General features: G+C 40.2%; 1 protein-coding gene across 2 annotated transcripts in view; it reads right to left on the reverse strand.

The window, feature by feature from the left end:
- Positions 1-18,904, reverse strand: part of LOC113066332 (piezo-type mechanosensitive ion channel component 2-like) — a 113,548-nt gene that overhangs the window by 3,208 nt on the left and 91,436 nt on the right. For both annotated transcript variants that reach the window (XM_026238234.1, XM_026238233.1), the window contains exons 34-50: positions 16,710-16,778; positions 16,463-16,629; positions 14,944-15,110; positions 11,998-12,138; positions 10,750-11,010; positions 9,737-9,995; positions 4,968-5,150; positions 4,711-4,894; positions 3,315-3,435; positions 3,075-3,222; positions 2,442-2,656; positions 2,202-2,360; positions 1,974-2,121; positions 1,705-1,893; positions 833-925; positions 575-744; positions 1-23 (exon numbers count right to left, since the gene is read on the reverse strand). The exon at positions 1-23 is cut by the window's left edge and continues 94 nt beyond it. In XM_026238234.1, coding sequence (XP_026094019.1) covers positions 1-23; positions 575-744; positions 833-925; positions 1,705-1,893; positions 1,974-2,121; positions 2,202-2,360; positions 2,442-2,656; positions 3,075-3,222; positions 3,315-3,435; positions 4,711-4,894; positions 4,968-5,150; positions 9,737-9,995; positions 10,750-11,010; positions 11,998-12,138; positions 14,944-15,110; positions 16,463-16,629; positions 16,710-16,778 — 2,697 coding nt within the window. The remainder of the gene's footprint in view (positions 24-574; positions 745-832; positions 926-1,704; positions 1,894-1,973; positions 2,122-2,201; positions 2,361-2,441; positions 2,657-3,074; positions 3,223-3,314; positions 3,436-4,710; positions 4,895-4,967; positions 5,151-9,736; positions 9,996-10,749; positions 11,011-11,997; positions 12,139-14,943; positions 15,111-16,462; positions 16,630-16,709; positions 16,779-18,904) is intronic.

Genomic DNA, 18,904 nt, shown 5'->3' on the forward strand with positions numbered 1-18,904 from the left:
CCTTTGCTCCCAAACTGAGATTCCTGCACAAGAGCCAAGTATTATGGGATATATGTGATGTGCATCTGTACTACACTAGCAATAATTACCATTACAATGGTCTTGGATATGGTACATGGTAGGGATGCACTGATACTACTTTTTCCAGTACTCGCTCGATACCGATACTTTTATTTTTGGTACTTGAGTACTGATACCGATATTTTTATTGCATTTGTAAATTCTTTAAATATTGGATACAGAAACCAAAAGAGTATGCATAATGTTAGCTGGTTAACTCAATTTATTAAACAGATACAGTCAAACCAGAATTGTATTTTAATGCAGAAACACTCAAGCAAGCAAAACGCGAAACGCATGTATGTATTTGTACTGGTGCAGAACGAGAGGGACAGTAACGTACAGCGTTAGAATACCATTTTATAGTTTTACTGTTTATATTGTATTTTTAATCAAATAAGTACAGCCTTGGTGAGCAGAAGATTCTTACTCCGCACAAATGAATTCTGAACAGCGGAGTATATATATATCTCTAAAAGTGGTGGTCAGTGCAGGGGATGCTCTGTGTCTGTACCTCTGGATGCTCCAGGACATGGTGACAGGAAACTGGTCCTCTTTGCTCAGGACGTCCATCAGGTTCTTCCTGCTCGGGGGGCTGATGGTCCACAGAGAGTTGGAGCTTCCTTCCAGCTCTGCCACGGTCACGTCCTCCGCCGTATACGCCTCCAAGAACTGCAGTGCACTCTGGGAAAGAGAACTGCACTTGACACACTACACAGCGACTAAAGAGTGGCCATTCTTCAAAGCATCACAGCACTGACGACGGACTTACAGAATTGTGTCTGTATGAATTCATGAAGCTGATGAAATCTCTGTCAGTGATGTCCTTCAGCTGATTCTGCTGCGCACTCATAGTGAAGATGGGCTGGAAAACAGACATCTGATCACACTCACTTTCAGCCAGTTTTTGTGTACATTAAATGTATAATATGACACATTTAATTGTACGTTTAAAACAAGTTAGATAAAATGTAATCTAAAAGGGTCGTCAGAACACATAACCCAAAAAGTTAGATCAGTAACTACAGTTCCCATCATGTAATCTGTAATCAGTAATCCACTACAAACTGTAAATAATCTACCAGCTCTGTGAATGATAGATTTTCATATTTCTAGCACTTCAACTAAATGAAAATGAGAAATGTTGCTGACATGAAACATTATTTCAGTTTATATTTATTTCATATGGAAGCTTGTTCATGCCACAGAATAAAACCTTTGTTAACATTTGAGTTTAAATGTCAAAAACAAGTCAGAAACGCAAGATTTAAACTCAGAATTGTGCGATATAAACATCTGAGATTAATTGTAAAAAAAAAATTCAAATTCAAAATTCTAAGATAAACATTAACTTTTACATATTTATTCCATCAAGTCAGAATTCTGTGTTTGTGTCCAGATTGTGAAAACAAACCTAAATGGAGAGATTTTACTTTTTAATTCCGTGGCAGAAATGAGCTTCAATAATTTCAAATAGATGATTTTTTGGTGCGGTTTCACAGACGGGACTTAGTTTAAGCCAGGACTAGGCCTTAGTTATGCATTTCAGTCTGGGACTAGCCTTAATTAACCCTTGTCTGTGAAAGTTTGTGGTGTTAATTGTTCCTGATTTGAGTTGACTCCTCGCAGCTGTCTGTCACGCACCTGAAAGCCGCCCAGCGTGATGGTGACAGACACGTCCAGCGGTTTGTTGACCACTCCAGCCACAGACTTGACCAGAGACATGAAGAGCAGAGGAAACCAGACGATGCAGATGAGCAGCATCACGATCATCCCCCCCATCCCGTACTTCACCACCTTCTTCTTCTTCTGTCCTCGAGGCTGAGGATACCTCTGAACACACACAAACACACACCTCCGTGAATCCTGCGTCTGAACGCCGCTCGGACAGACACTGGCTGGACGTCTCTCACTTTCTCCGACTCCCTCCAGCACTTGAGCACGAAGATGTGAGCGTAGATGTCCTCCACACAGATCCAGCTGGACAGACTGAGCGTGGTGTCGGTCCAGACCCAGTCCATCACCGCCCGCAGCTCCGTCAGGAACGGCACCAACCGAAACCTGAGCACCGTTCACATGAAGAGTGACTTTAATATGTTGTAATGCTCTCTGTGTGTAATGAGTGCAGCTGAAGGTCTTACCCTTGGAAGAGGAAGAGATTGAGGTAGTTGTAGCTCTTGGTCAGGAAGTTTCCCAGCACGCGTGTGGGGTAACCGCAGCGGATCTGATACGCAGACAGACCGAAGTAGATGCACTTCACGAAGTACCAGAGCTGGGCGACTTTGTTCTGACTGAAACGCCTGGGAAATCAAACCCAGTCACTCGTTAGATGACCTCCAGCGTCTTCAGCCGGTTCAATAGTGATATCATTTCTCATGTACCTCTCAGTGACTCCTGGGAGGATGAAGAACATCCAGAAGTGAATGCCGAAGACCAGGATGACCTGGAAGATGACCTTCCCCATCACGGTCTTCCTCAGGTACAGCGCACGGTCCACCACCATCGTCCCAAACTGGATCAGCACCATCACCAGGAAGGCCTCGGGAACCTGGTCCTCCGACAGAGAGGAAGTGATGTCAGCCGCGGCAGAGTGCTTCTGTGGAGGAACCAGTTTCATTTCGGTGTTACTGCAGTTACATTTTTCTTTTTTCAAAGTCAGCATAAATATTGTGAACGGATCATCCATGTGTCTTTCTTTTTCTTTCTTTTTTTGTATTTGGAGCTTATATCTTTTAAGCAAAATATCATAACTTAAACTTCTGAAATTACAGAATTTAAAAAGCTGCTATGTCTTACAATCAACTACGAACTCAGACTCGTTTTTTTAATGCAATACCCACATTTATATATAAAAAATGCAATCAAAAACTGATGGGTAGAACAGAGTTCCTTCCCTGACAATCCATTACACCTGGATGCTCATTACAACATTATTTCTGTTTCATAACAACTTTAACTGCTTGGTCAAAGAGGATTTCTTATGTTAAAGGAACAGCAGGTGAAGCCCTACAAACCCCGAAAGCCCAAAATCCGAAGACGATGATGATGAAGTCGACGGTGTCGGCCAGAAACATGAGCACGTAGACGTCGGTCACGGCGCTGTACTCCGGGTGGATCAGGTTATAGAAGAACTGCCGGATGGGAAGATAGATGTCCAGGATCCTGAAACAACACAAACCCAGCAGATCAAATACTTTCATAAGTAATATGATGATGTAGCTTCCTTTAATGAGTGAGGTGAGCGGGAGTCTCACGTCTTGACGGTGAAGCGCTTTGCTTTGATCAGCTGTTCTCTGAGCTTGTCCAAAACCAGCTGCTTGCGGCTCTTCTGATGAGCGCTCAGTGAACGCAGACTCGTCCCGGAGCCGCTGCGGCCTGCGGACACACATCCAGAGCCCAGGTCAGGCATTTCAGGCCTAAAACTGATGTGTGCGAGCTGTGAACCTATTTGGGAGCATGTCTGCCAATAAACAAGTCTCTACAGTATTTAAAATATTTAATCATCTTAATGCTGATTCTAAGAGGTCTTAGATTTGGGGATAGAAAAGCAGGAATCAGGATACAGCCTAATGTGATTATTAATTAAGTAAATGTGAACACTGGGCATTCAAAGTGCAAATGCAGCACTGCTTTACAGGATGTTTTAAAGGATCTCTTCGCAGTTTGCAAACAATAAAAATCACACTTTTTTTTCTTGCCTAATGTTGTTTGGTTACACAATAAACTGTATCTAGCATTTGATTCAGTGTAAACTCTTGTAGCTAACATTAAAACATTCAGCATATAGATTTTACAAGAATCGGCAAAATAATCTGTTCATATAGGATATATAAGCATGCATTTATCATATAAAGTTTTGAGTTGAAATATTTAAAAACATAGTGCACTTTTTGTTCTCTTTTCTTCCTTGCATCGCAAGTTCTTTAATGTGCTCCTGATTTTTTACTTTAGGAGCACATGTGTTCATTGGGAAAAATGTAGGCAAGATGCGATCTCTTTCAGCAAATTTTCAAAGCCATAATCAATAGGAATCCAAGCAAATGCTGGAAGATTTCCACACACAGATTTCACTTCGGGTTCAGCCAGTCACACAAATTCATGATTATGTTTTTTTTGTGTGTTGTTTATTTTTTACTGACAAAAAAAATTAATAAATAGAGCTTGACATAACTAGAAAACCCTATTTGTGTCTCTGGAGCACACAAGCAGTCTTAAGTCTCTGGTGTATATTTGTAACAATAGCCAACAATACATTGTATGGGTCAAAATTACAGTTTTTACTTTTATGCCAAAAGATATTAAGATATTAAGTAAAGATCATGTTCCATGAAGACGTTTTGTACATTTCCTACCATAAATATATCAAAACGTAATTTTTGATAAGTAATATGCATTGCTAAGAACTTCATTTGAACAACTTTAAAGGATGTTTTCTCACTATTTAGATGTTTTTGCACCCTCAGATTCCAGATTTTCTAATAGTTGTATCTCAGACAAATATTGTCAGATCCTAACAAACCATACATCAATGGAAGTATCATTAATTCAGCTTGGAAGTTCCTGAGGTCTTTCTGAGCCACCAAATTTCACATCTGTGAGCGACCCTTCATGAAAGGCAGTGCACGAGCAGAAGCGTGTAAGTGGGTTCACCTGCTCTAGAGCGGGCCGAGCGCTGCGAGACGCTGGAGGTCTGCCGTGGCACCGGGGTCTTGCTGTGGAGGGGTTTTCTGGAGACTGGTGAGGCCTCTTTCTCTTCACTGTCTGAATCAGAGCACTGAGAGACCTCCGTCTGACCTCCTGACCTGGGCTCATCTTCATCCCACAGACCATAGCACTGAGGAAGAAGAGCAGTCTCAGGACTCCTGTTCACTTCAGACCCGTGACACATGTGGAAGAGCGTCTCCTACCTTCAGGATGGAGCGGTGGAAGAAGAGCGCCAGCAGCTGGATCAGGTCGTAGTGGACGTAGCCCTCTTTCTTCTCCACACCGATGATGTTGGGCGGGTGGAAGGGTTTGGATTTTTCCATCCCTATGGTCTGGTTAAACGGAAAGAAGCCAAACTGGAAGAAGTACTTGATGACTATGGTGACCTGTGTGAGAAAATAAGAATATATTATCTTGAGAAAGAACAGTGCAACATTTTATTTAGATCAACCACTATGGGTTATTTGTATGTGGTCAGTCGGTCGATATTATATAATGTTTCCGGTTCCGGTTAGAAAGAGGAACGAGATGCTTGGGAAACGTCTTAATCATGACCAGCTATGAATATTGTAACACATCGATAGAATTGACCCGGAGGTAATATAGCCTCGGTTGATGACGTCATCGGGGCGCGCCCGCAACACAGGGCTATAAATAGATAAGCCACAGGTACATCAACAGGAGATTTTGTCTGAAGAGCAGTCCTGGGACATCTTCAGCATGGCAACGCAGGGAAGCATCTCGTTCTGCTTTCTCAGGGAACAAGGTTACAGTTAAGTAACCGGAACGTTCCACATAGGGAACGAGAATACCCACGCTGCCGTGCTTGAAAATGCCTGGACCCCTAAGGTTGTGCAGATGTGCTACAAAACCACAAGAAGGTCTCAGACATTAGCTTGTGATGTTGACTCAAGGACATGAGAGCCCGGACTACCATGAAACTCCAAACTATAAAACCTTATGAATGTGTGCAGAGAGGACCAACCTGCCGCATCACAGACCTGTTGTAAGGGGGCACCCCTTGCTAAAGCACTAGAGGTGGCGACCCCCCTTGTGGAGTGAGCTCTTCAGTCGTCTGGCCCCATGAAGGAAGCAAGAGAGGAGAGGGTGTCTCCCGGGTGGCATCCCGTCAATCAAGGTGTGGCAAGCCGAAAGAGTGGCCACATAAACCTTAAGAGTGGCAGGGCATGTGCCTGTTGACAATTTATCTTGCATGAAGTCCAGAACTGAAGCAATCTGGCAGTTGACTGGATCTACATTGTGTACAACACACCACCTTTCGAAAACACTCCATTTACTGGCATAACTCTGTCTGGTGGAGGAAGCCTTAGCACTAAGAATGGTACCAATCACATCCGGCGAAAGCCCTGAGTTTTTCAATTGGTACCCATCAGGGGACAAACATGAAGATTCCACAGGTCGGGCCTGGGATGGAATATCGTGCCCCCTGCCTGAGACAGAAGGTCCCTCCTCTCCGGAATTGCCCATGGCGAGCCGTCGAGGAGAGATATTATCTCCGAGAATCACACTCTGTTCGGCCAACGTGGCCCTATCAGCAAGAGGCAAGACCTTTGTTGCCGATCTCTGGCCAGAACTCCTGGGAGCAGAGAAACTGGAGGAAACGCATACAGACGCATTTTGGGCCATGTGTGTGCCATCGCATCCAGACCCAGGGAGGCTGGGTGTCTCAGAGAGAAGTAGAGGGGACATTGCGCTGTCTGATGGGAGGCGCAGAGGTCCAGGTTTCACCACCTCTGGGTGGAGTTTCCATTCCCCCGTCGGTAGTGTCTGTCTGGACAGTAAATCTGCTCCCACATTCAAATGCCCTGGAGTGTACACTGCCTTGAGTGACAGGAATTTGTCCTGGGCCCAAATAAAAATCTGCCTTGCTATTTTGTTCAGATTGCGTGAGCGCAGACCCCCCTGGTGATTTATATAAGAGACTGTTGCTGTGTTGTCCACCCGTACTAGGACATAACAGCCCCTCAATTGATGGAGGAAATATTTCAGAGCCAGAAATACGAATATGAAATGTGCCAATCGAGCTGATGACCCCCCCATTCTGCTTGAGCTGGGTGGCTATCCAAGACTGCTCCCCAGCCCATCATGGAGGCATCCGTGGTAGCAGTCTGCGATGACACTGTGCCCCTAGAGTATGACCCAAGGCAAGGAACCGTGCTGTGAGCCACAGAGATAGTGTACCAAGCCTGTGGCGCGTCACTTTTATTTGCTTTCGAGGATTCGCTCTTGGATTAAATTCTCTGGCTTTTACCAACAACTGAAACGGTCTCATATGCAACAGCCCCAGAGGAATCACCGTGGATGCTGAAGCAATGAAACCTAACATCTTTTGGTACTGACGAACAATGCGATCTTGGCTTAGCCTGTCCTTGCTCATGGTCTACCGAATGGTCTTGATTCGAGCGGGAGACAGTTGTGCCCGCATCGTGATCGAATCCCAAACGATCCCGAGATAAGTCGTTCTCTGGGACAGATAAAGAACACTTTTCTTGGTGTTGAGTCTCATTCCTAGAGAAACTAGATGAGCTAACACTATGTCTCTGTGTTGTAGCGCCATCTCTTGTGATAGTGCTAGTATCAGTCAATCGTCGATGTAATTCAAAATGCGAATGCCCTGGAGTCATGATGGTGCCAGCACTGCATCCATGCATTTTGTGTACATGCGGGGTGATAAGGCTAGGCCGAATGGAAGAACCCGAAAATGGTACGCTTCGCCCCCGAAAGCGAACCTCAGGAATTTCCTGCGTTGTCGCAAAATTTCTATGTGAAAATATGTGTCCTTCAGATTGATTGTGATGAACCAATCGTGATGCCGGATTTGCGACACGACCGTCTTGACGGTTAACATCTTGAACTTGAGCGCTTTGACTGTACGGTTTAAGCCTCGAAGATCTATGATTGGACACACTCCCCCACCCTTTTTGGGAACCAGGAAGTATCTGCTGTAATAGCCCGACTCTCTCCTTGGAAGAGGAATATGTTCTATGGCCTCTTTGCTCAGAAGAGTTGTAGCTCTTGTGACAGTATCTGCATCAGCTCCAGTTTCAAGGATGTGGAGATCATGCCGTTGAAACGTGGAGGATGACAAATAAATTGGATCCTGTATCCTTTCCGTACTGTGCTTAATACCCATGCAGAAATGCCCGGCAGAAGTTTCCATGCTGCCAGATTCTCTGAGAGTGGTACCAATTTTTACCCTTCCTTTTGAGGGGATGGTAGATGTTCCGTGTCCTGAATGATGGCAGGAAACACTGGAACATCTAATATCTCGCTGGAAACCACTGCCCCCCGAAGCACGAGAGGTGGCGGGGATGGAGGCGTTTTGTGAGGGTAATAGGGCAGGGCGAAAAGCTCTCGAGCGCGCCCCATCCCGTGAGGGATCACCCCAACCAGATCGGGCGCCAGACCATCAGGCCTTTCTCTTCTTGTTAATGATAGTCCTGAGGTCTGGCTTGGGAGGTTGCTGAGCACAGCGAACCTGTCCCCAATCCTTACGAGGGGGAACACGGTCCGCCATGCTCTGCTTTTTAACCTCGATGGATTTTGAAGGACCGGGGCGAGGCTGGGTGGCTGACGGCCCCTCCCCTTGAGTGCGGCAAGGAAGGAACTGAACGAACGCTTCTTCATGTTTCTTTTCTTCCTTAAACCTGTTGACAACCGTAGTAACCAAATCGCCAAACAGGCCAGAAGGAGAGATAGGAGAGTCTAAAAGAAACAATCTTTGTTGTGGTTTCGCTCCGCTACCACCGGACAGAAACCTATCCTCTAGCTTACTACGTTTGGGGGTCTCTTGTTCGCGTGGCCAGTCAAGCTGCAACCTGTCCACTGCGTGAGTAACCACCTCGAACAGTTCTTGGACTGATTTTTTCTCGCGAGAAGAATGAGGAACGCACTAAGCACTCAGAAATTAACTTCTTAAAAAACCTTTTACTTAATTTGGTACATTTTAAAATGGCTTGTAAATCTCTCCTTCATTAGCATGGGTTTTGTGTTTGTTTTTGGAGCTGATTGATTGCAGGCCTCATTGATCTGAAATTATGCACCAGTTTTTGATAAAAAAAAAAAAAACAAACATTTTTTTGTGGATAACTTTGGTAATATTCACTCAATAATATGGTGAATATTAAGCACAGAGCAATCAATCAGATCCAAAAAGAAACACAAAATCAGTGCTCATTCAAAGACAAATAAAGTTGAAAAAAAGATTGAATCCAAGATTTGATTATAATATTGCACAATGAGAGATTTACAAGCCATGTTTTGCCACACACAAAAACTGTAACACACAAACATTATATTTAATATTTTATAGGAAGTCCAATGCGAGAACATTAACTAGCATTTTCAGGAAAAAAACAATTCTCCCATGACAGCACTTTACAGTAAGGTCTCATTTGTTCACATTAATTAAGATAAACATTAAAGAAATACCTCTAAAGCATTAATTAAACTTACTGTACAATACATGATTGTATTTGTAAATACTATTTAACAGATCTGAGCTGACATGAACTATCGATGAACAGCTGTCTTTTAATTTGAAAAAAAAAAAACAAGGATTAGTAAATAAACACTAAAATAAACATAATGCATTAACTAATGCAAACCAAACTTTGGTTATTTTAAGATGTCCGTGTTGCAATGTACAATTAAAAGCTGCAATACATAACTTATTTTTTGTTTCATGATTTCTTTGTTTCCTTTTTTTCCCCCTGTAACATTTAAATTGAGATGTAGATGTATAGATGCAGTTCTGTTTATTAACCCCTAGAGTGCCAAAAGTGACGTATCGCAGCTTTAAGTACTGAGTAATATTAATAAACAACATGTACTACAGGTTTAGGGTTTGCTTTAGTGTTTGTAATTATGCATAATTGACTCTTATTAAGTGCATGCAAAGTCAGTCAGTGTCACGCAGATCCTCCATCTGTGTCTGAGCGTGGAGTGGTACCTCTGTGTAGACGATGGCGGTCATCCAGAAGCGTTTGCTGGGCCGGGGAACAGACAGCATGGCCCAGAGGAAGATGAGGATGGGCAGCACCAGCGTGGCCACCGATGCAGAGATCATGTGGTTGAGGATGATGACCAGATAACACACCATCTCAGAGTGAGCCACCAGCATGTTGTAGAGAGCGTAGCAGAGCTGGAGGAACTGTGGCTGAGAGCGATAGAAGAGCTCCGACGCCTCCAGCTCCTCGTCATAGAACATCCTGATGGAGAACAACATCAGACGGGGATTATCACAGGAAACAAAAAATCATTAAATGAAGTTTAAACAAAAAGAAAAAAAAATTATAATAATTATATATTATTTATATACATTTTCTTTCTTTATTTACTCCACATTACATAAAAAGCCTTGCTTTAAGAACATAAATAAAAATAATTTAACCAATTGGACCATAAAATATTTTTTAGCATTTAAAGTGTTGTTGAAATTGATTCAAATGATTCACACGTGTCAAATATTACACAATTGTATTTTTACCTACACTACTGTCCAAAGGTTTGTTTTTTAAAGAAATGAATACTTTTATTCAGCAAGGATACATTAAATTGATCAAAAATTACTGTAAAGTCATTAATAATGTAACAAAAGATTTCTATTTCAAATAAATTCTGTTCTTTTGAAAAGAAAGTTCATCTGTTATTCCTTGAAAAATAAAATCTATCACAGTTTCCACAGAAATATTGAGCAGCACAACTGTGTTCAACACTGATAATAATGAGAAATGTTTCTTGAGCAGTAAATCATCATATTATTCTGATTTCTGAAGATCATGTGACACTGAAGACTGGAGGAATGATGCTGAAAATACAGCGGAGCATCACAGAAATACATTACACTTTAACACAGATTCACACAGAAAACAGATGATTGCAATTCTAAAAATGTTTTTTATTATATTGAATTAATCAAATAACTGCAGCTGGATCTTGAGCGTCAGGTGTGTCTGAGGTCACCTGCTCCGCAGCAGTTCACTGGCCGTCAGCTGCTGGCTCTTTGAGAGCAGAACATCAGCGCTCTTCTCATCCGGTGTTTGGATCCTCAGCCTCCTTCCCTCTGCGTCACACACTGAGTCCAGGCCCGTGGCTTTACTGTAGGACGGAGGGATGTCCGCTGCGCCCTGCGTCCACAGTGTGTGTGTATGCTCTCTCACAGCCTCCTCGACGGTGTCACTGGTGCCCTGTCGTGAGTACAGCTCAGTGCACTGTGTGTGGTCACTGTCAGAGGAACACAGAGCTCAGGTCAGGCTGATCGCTGTAACTCATGATAATAACCACAAGGGGGACCGCCATCCCACTTTACCAGAACACTCGCATTAGACACTGCATCCTGACTACTCTGGATGTGAAACAGTAAAATACAGTAACAAACAGAAGATATGTTTATTTGTATATTAGTGAATAATATATAAAATTATTTAATGCATTTAAAAAATATACAAAATAATTAATTGTTTATATATGACAACATGTTATTTATATACAAGGAATTTCTGCTTCTATTAAAAAAGAAAAAAAGAAAAAAATTTGAGCTATAATGTTGACCTGACTTTTAAAAGACATCCAATTCCAGTCCAAATATCCTAAAATTTTAATATAAAAAATCTGTTCAGCTCTTTGTAAACCCGAGCATAACCTCATGAAATAGAAATTAATTCTCTGACTCTCAGATTGTGATTGTATTCCTGTCACAATTCTAATGATTTAATTTTTTCTTTTTTGTTTATCATAATTATGAGACATAAACTTAGAATTGCAAGATGTAAACACGCAATTAAGAGCTTATAACTTGTAAATATAAGATTAAAACTCAGTTTTCAAAGAAAAATTCAGGATTGTAAGAGTAAAAAGTCAGAACCTTTCAATTTTTTTACATTTATTCTGTGGCAGAAACAAGAGCAGAACATAATTGTGATATTTAACTAAGGTTTCAGATTTTTTAGTTCTGTTTTAAATATTTATTTAAAATCCACAAAATCACTAATAAATCCTAGTCTGATCCACCATATATTATGTATATAATCTGTATATCTGTGTGTGAGCAGAAGGTTCTGGAAACACAGTCTGTCTGTCATCACAGCGCTACAGTAGCCATCCACAGCTGTGTGTGAGTGTGTGTTAACAGATTAGTTAACACGCATAATAGAGTCACCTGCCTCCTGACTGGTAATGACAGAAAGGTACACAGAAACACAGGGCTCATACCTGGCTGCACTGTCTGCAGACGACGACTGCAGGTCTACACCGGACAGACGGCAGAGTCTGGGTCGAGATCGCTGGCTGGTTTTGAGAACGCGCTCACTGGTTTCCTCAGACTCGAACGGCACAGTGGATTCTGTGTACACACTACAGATAACACACAGACACAAACCAGATTCAGCATTCACTGACGAAAAAAAATACTGGATACTAGTCTAAAGTGACAGTAAAGACATTTATAGCGTGACAAAATAATTCTTAATCAAAAAAATGCTGCTCTTTTGAATTTTCTGTTCATCTGTGAATCCTGAAAAATAAAATTTATCACACTTTCCACAGAAATATCGAGCAGCACAACTGTGTTCAACATTGATAATAATCAGAAATGTTTCTTGAGCAGTAAATCATCATATTATTCTGATTTCTGAAGATCATGTGACACTGAAGACTGGAGGAATGATGCTGAAAAGAAATTCAGCAGTGCATCACAGAAATAAATTACACTTTAACACAGATTCACACAGAAAACAGCTGTTTTACATAAGAATAATATTTCACATTTTTACAGTTTTTTTATTCAAATTAATGCAGCCTTGCTGAGCAGAAAATACTTTTTTTCAGAAACTGAACCAAAAAAATTGAACAAATTTGTGAATAGTTTAAATATGGTATAAATCAGCATCATAAGTTATATCATTACATTTTATACCACCGAGGTTGGGACTATTTAGACAGCATATGTCTAGCCAATATGTATTTATATTTATCTTTTAATTAGCTGAGGAATCTGATGATTTGGCGTCAGTGTGTTGGTGAGACAGAAGGCTGTTGTTGAAATCTGGCACACTGAACCCTTGGCAAACACCTTATCTGCAGTGTGTGCCTTACACTGGGTGTAGCGAGAGTAAAAATAAGTCAAAATAAGACGTCCTGCAAAATAACAGTCTGCTACACTGAACTGAGCTGCTCATTTAATGAGAACAGTGTCTGATTTACAGTTCACAGTCACTAAAATGAAACGACAGAAGCTGGATTCACCAGAAGGTGCTGCTTAGGTCATCATTTTATATACCAGTTTTAGTTTTTACTAGTAGACATCTAGTGCTGTTTTGAGAATCTACAAGCTACTTTGAGCACTTAAATAGACTACTGAGTAGCGTTGGGAATCGAAGACAAGATCCAGTTTACAACCGCTTCAGAATTTCCAAGAACCGTGGATTCAATAAGAAGCGAGCAGGTATGCTTTAATGTGATCTTAAACCATTTAAGCGCAAGAGGACGCAAAAGAGAACTCAATTCAGCACTCGTACACACATCCAAAGCATGAACACAGAAAGCTGTCTCTCATTTATCGTGTGAATGCGGAGTTGAGATCTCTTTCCTGTCTTCTTGAACAGACAAATACACACAAATGTATGTTATAATTTCCTTGTAAACAGAGTTGGTCTTACGTAAAAATAAACATGAGAATGAAACTGCATGCGTGTCAGTATATTGGAACAGTGCAGTAGGTCTTAAAGTGACAGCAGCCTAATATTCGTGTTTCTGTCATCAAAGAGCAAAAGAAAATAGCTTGCTAATCTTAACTGAATGACTTTTGTAACTTTAATAAGGATTAATGGCCACGTAAAGGCCGTATGTGTACTTATGCTCAGAGCTGTTTGTGTATTACAATGTCTAACGATCAGTTATTTTGGGAAAACCCACTTGTTTTGTTGCTCGGAAAGTCCATCATCTACTGTCATGTTAGCTTCCCCTTTAACTGTGTCCTGCACTGCTGAATGAAACTCCTGGTTCTTTGATGTGATTGGTGCATTAAAGGGATAGTTCACCCAAAAAACTGTTGGTGGATCCCATTGATTTCCATAGTATTTTTACATAAATCCCACTTATACTGTTTGAGAAAAAATATTACGTATAATAAGTATAAATATAAAGTTATTTTTAAATTAAATAATTTATACAATAAAGTCATAGTAAATTAAGGAAAATATTACATGGGAATATTTATTTTATATTAAGCTTTCTTTCTAACTTCTTGCATAAAATGAAACATTAAAGGGGTCACAAAAGTTTTTTTTTTATTATTATTATTTTATACTGTTGCATGAGGTCCACTTGTAACATTAAAAAACATCCAAATCAATAAGTAACAGGCTATTTTCTCCCCTGGTTTTTAATGGGCGCGCCGCATTGAAGACTTGGAGGTGAACGCCCACTGCTATTACTGGATAACAGTTTAGTAAACTAACTTTCTGTTTGTCAAGTTACTTGGAGCCTTCTGTGACTTCGCTTAGACACGTACACATAATCAGGACATGTCAAGCCATCTCTAACAAAGCAATAGTGACACACAGTACAAATATTTTTTACACACATAAGTGTGCTTCGTCATTCTTGTCAGATTCAATAAAGACACAAAGCATTGATTTTTGATCTCAATCTCTCTGCAAATCCCAGCGTCTTGTTTAAATGGGAATCCGCGGTGAAATAAAGCGAACAACCGCACAGTGTTTTACTCACGTCAGCTGAAACTTTATTAAAAATAAAGTTCAACGACGCATTCCTAATACTTGAATCTGAAGGAAGGTTATGCAGCGACTGTATTCTTCCACAACCAGGCACTTGCACAATATTCTGCGATCTTCAACGGCATGTTTATTGCTTGGTTGCTCGTCACTTATGTTATTTACCTACTGTATCATGTGTGAATCAGTGGGCGGGGCTACAGAATTAGGCATTGATATTCTTCAATGGAGGCGGAGCTTAACATGCAGGATATATTTTAGTACAATGACCTAAGTAAAACTTCATATTTATCTGTAAAGCACTTTTCACCATGATGTTTGATGTTTGACTTGGAATCGCAAAGAATCAAAATCGATAAGCAGAATCTGATACACTATGCATCCAACCCTGTTACTGAGCCTTTACTAAACACAGTTTCTTCACCTGGACAGGTTTTCTCTGGAGAGATCGGACTCGTAAGCCTGGCTCCGCAGGGGGCTGAAGTCCGAGTACATGTCCTCAGTCCGGTCCAGGCTGGACTGGGTGGACGCTGGCCTGCACATCTGTCTCTGGTAGTACGTGTGGATGCTGTCCCGCGATGGAATGTTCCCCTGCAGGGCAGCAGACGAGGGGTTAAACCTCAAGGTCTACAGTGCTGTCCGTTCCAAGCATGATGCTCATTATTCATGTGAGGTGTTATTATATGCTAAGACTGATTCTGCATACGACTCCATGCAGTCATTTGAGCCCACAAGATTCAATTACACTTATGTTAACATTATTTATATGCTATTATTACATGCTTGATTCCAATTGGTCAGTCGTGGCATTCTGATGCTGCCATCGTACATCTAAGTTATCGACTGTACTTTCTTTAATATTAAACTGTCATAGCCTTGAAGTGTTCATATTGTTGTCAGAACAATTGTTTTGTATATTGTACTAGATTATAAAATAATAAATTCTCAAATCAATATTTCATGTCTGTGCAAACTCTTTTTCTTTTGCATTTAAAGAGCTACTATAATATATAAACAATCAACAACATTTTTTGTCTAATTATTTATGCATGTGGTAAATAGCCTTCCAATTAGTGGGATAATGTAAATCCAGCTGGTTGTCATTGCTAAATAATTTATTTTTGCAACAACTTTACCTTTACATTATCCCTTACTTATAGTACTTATGTAATATATTGAATTAGCTTTTCTTTTTATATGTTTAGTTTTAATTACAATTTTAGAGTGTTAGTTATTTTGTTATGTCTTTGTCATTTATATATATATATATATATATATATATATATATATATATATATATATATATATATATATAATATTTATTTTTACCTTTATATTTATTTCAATTTTTAGACTTATTACTTTAATTTATTATTCATTTTTTTTAATCTAATATTTATATATCATATTTAATTGTATAATTTTATTCTATTTCAGCTTCAACTGAATTAGGAAATATTATTAGTAATACGTATTGTCTCATATTTAGTTAAGCATAATAACACTGCTTTATATAAAGTTTACAAAGTATGGATATATCTAACCATTTTCATAACTCTTCTACTGAATATGAAGTATTCCAATTTGTAGCCAATTACATATTTGTAGCTGTATACTGTATTGTCAAAAAGGTGCATTCATTATAAAATTATTATGGTTATATTTGTATTAACTTTTTCTTTCATCACATTATATTTTTATTTATTTTTTTAAAATTCATATTTGTATATCATAATATTTTTTATTTTGCATGTTTTTTTAAATACAAATGTAGATTTTCTGCTATTCTAAAAAACATAAATATAAAAATACATGAATATAAAAAACATAAATAAATAAAGTAAAGATCATTATTTGTCATGTGCACCTAATAAATAAAATACAAGTGCAGATGCAGGCCACTCTACAGCCCTCTAGTGTGTTATTTCTTGTGCCAGCACTACCTTTTTGACCTCATGAGTGAGCATGCAGCGTTCAATGCGCAGGACGGTGGAGATATCGATGTGTTCCTGGCAGATGGAGTTGAGCCAGGCGGTGAAACTGTCCAGCAGGGCCAGGAAGAGCACCCAGGAGAACTTCACAATGTTGAACACTCGCTTCAGGATGTTATCTGAAGCACAGAGACATGCATATTGATGCACATGACAACGGTAAATCATAATAAGAGGAGTATTTGAAGTATGGTCTAACCTGGTCCTTCTGATACCTCCTCCTCTGTAACAGCTTCATCCTGATCTTCTTCCTCAATGGCCACATGCACTGAAAATGATGAAAAAAGTAAAAGTTACAGCGTTATTACAATATAATAAGCAGATAATAACCTTTAACCCTAATTTGTTACACCAACATATAACTTTTTCGGTTTCAGACACATTTTCACATTGTGAGTGTGCTGGATAAGCTATTTTTTTAATATATATTAACTGAATGTTTTATTGGCTCTAGCTGGCTCCTGAATCTGGCGAGAAGGTTGAAAATCTGTCCAGCCATCATATGGGATGAATTGACCGTAGCGAATGTAACACGGCCCTCTTCATCTCTCAGACCCAAGAATGCCGGGGCCTGGAAGCCGCCCACCAGGAGGGAGCTGGCAGAGCGAGCCTCCATTTACAAACTTCAGCAGAGTGGGTTTAATGAGGCGCTTGATGTTCCCAGTAGAGTCGCACTCGTGTTTTCAAAATGACTATTAAATACCAGAGCATGTAATTCTTTGAAACAGAAAACTACAGAGCATCAAAACCAGGGCTGGACATCAATCTGCCCATCTATCAATCTGTCCATGTCTGTCTGTCTATCTATCTGTCCGTGTCCATCTGTCTATCTATCTGTCCATGTCTGTCCATCTATCTATCTGTTCGTCCATCTATCTGTCCGTGTCCATCTATCTGTCCGTGTCCATCTATCTATTAATCTGTCCATGTCCATTCATCTATCTATCTGTCAATGTCTGTCCATCTATCTATCTGTTCGTCCATCTATCTGTCTGTGTCCCTCTGTCTATCTATCTTTCCGTGTCCATCTATTTATTAATCTGTCCATGTCCATTCATCTATCTATCTGTCAATGTCTGTCCATCTATCTATCTGTTCGTCCATCTATCTGTCCGTGTCCATCTGTCTATCTATCTGTCCGTGTCCATCTGTCTTTCTATCTGTCCATGTCTGTCCGTCTATCTATCTGTTCGTCCATCTATCTGTCCGTGTCCATCTATCTCTCCATGTCAATCTGTCCATCTATCTGTCTGTCTGTCACTCTGTCTATCTATCTGTCCGACTCATTCTGTCTATCTGTCCTTCCATCTACATCTGTCTATCTATCTGTCTGTGTCAATCTGTCTATCTATCTGTCCATGTTCATCTGTCTATCTATCTGATTGTCCATCTATCTGTCAGTGTTTGTCTGTCTATCTATCTGTCTGTGTCCCTCTGTCTATCTATCTGTCCATGTCTGTCCGTCTATCTATCTGTTCATCCATCTATCTGTCCGTGTCCATCTATCTGTCTGTGTCCCTCTGTCTATCTGTCCATCTATCTATCTGTTTGTCCATCTATCTGTCCATGTTCATATGTTTATCTTTCTGTCCATCTCCGTCTGTCTATCTATCTTTCCATATCCGCCTGTCTATCTATCTGTCCATATCCATCTGTCTATCTATCTGTTCGTGTCAATCTGTCCATCTATCTGTCTGTGTCACTCTGTCTATCTGTCTGTCTGTCTGTTTATCTGTCCATTCATTTATTTGTCCATGTCTGTCCATCTATATGTTTGTGTCTGTCTATCTATCTGTCCACCAACCATCTGCCCTACTGTCTGTCTATCTGTCACTCTATCTATCTGATCGTGTCCATCTGTCTAAATGTTGGTTGTCCATTTGTCTGTCCGTCCGTCTATCTGTCTCTCCATCTATTTGTCCATGTCTGTCCTTCTATTTTTCTGTCCATCTATCTGTCTGTGTCCTTCCGTCTCTCTGTCTTCCATCTATCTGTTAGTCCATATTTCTATCTGTCTGTTTATCTGTCCATGTCCATCTGTCTGTCCATGTCCATCTGTCTATTTATTTGTCCCTCCATATATCTGTCCATTCATCTATCTTTCCCTCTGTCTATCTTTCTGTCTATCTGTCCATGTCCGTCTCTCTATCTGTCGTCCATCCATGTCATCAAGGCATGTTTCTCAAACAATTTTTTTTAATTGAATCATTTTCATTTACATGATCCAATATAACAAAGGAACTCTAAACCAGAGTTTAGAATAAAATAATTAATATCTATCTGTCCATATCCAGCTGTCTATCTATCACTACGTCTATCCGTCCATCCATCCATCCATCCATCCATCCATCCATCCATCCATCCATCCATCCATCCATCCATCCATCCATCTAT

The sequence above is a fragment of the Carassius auratus genome, chromosome 49, assembly GCF_003368295.1.
Source record: "Carassius auratus strain Wakin chromosome 49, ASM336829v1, whole genome shotgun sequence".
Lineage (NCBI taxonomy): Eukaryota > Metazoa > Chordata > Actinopteri > Cypriniformes > Cyprinidae > Carassius > Carassius auratus.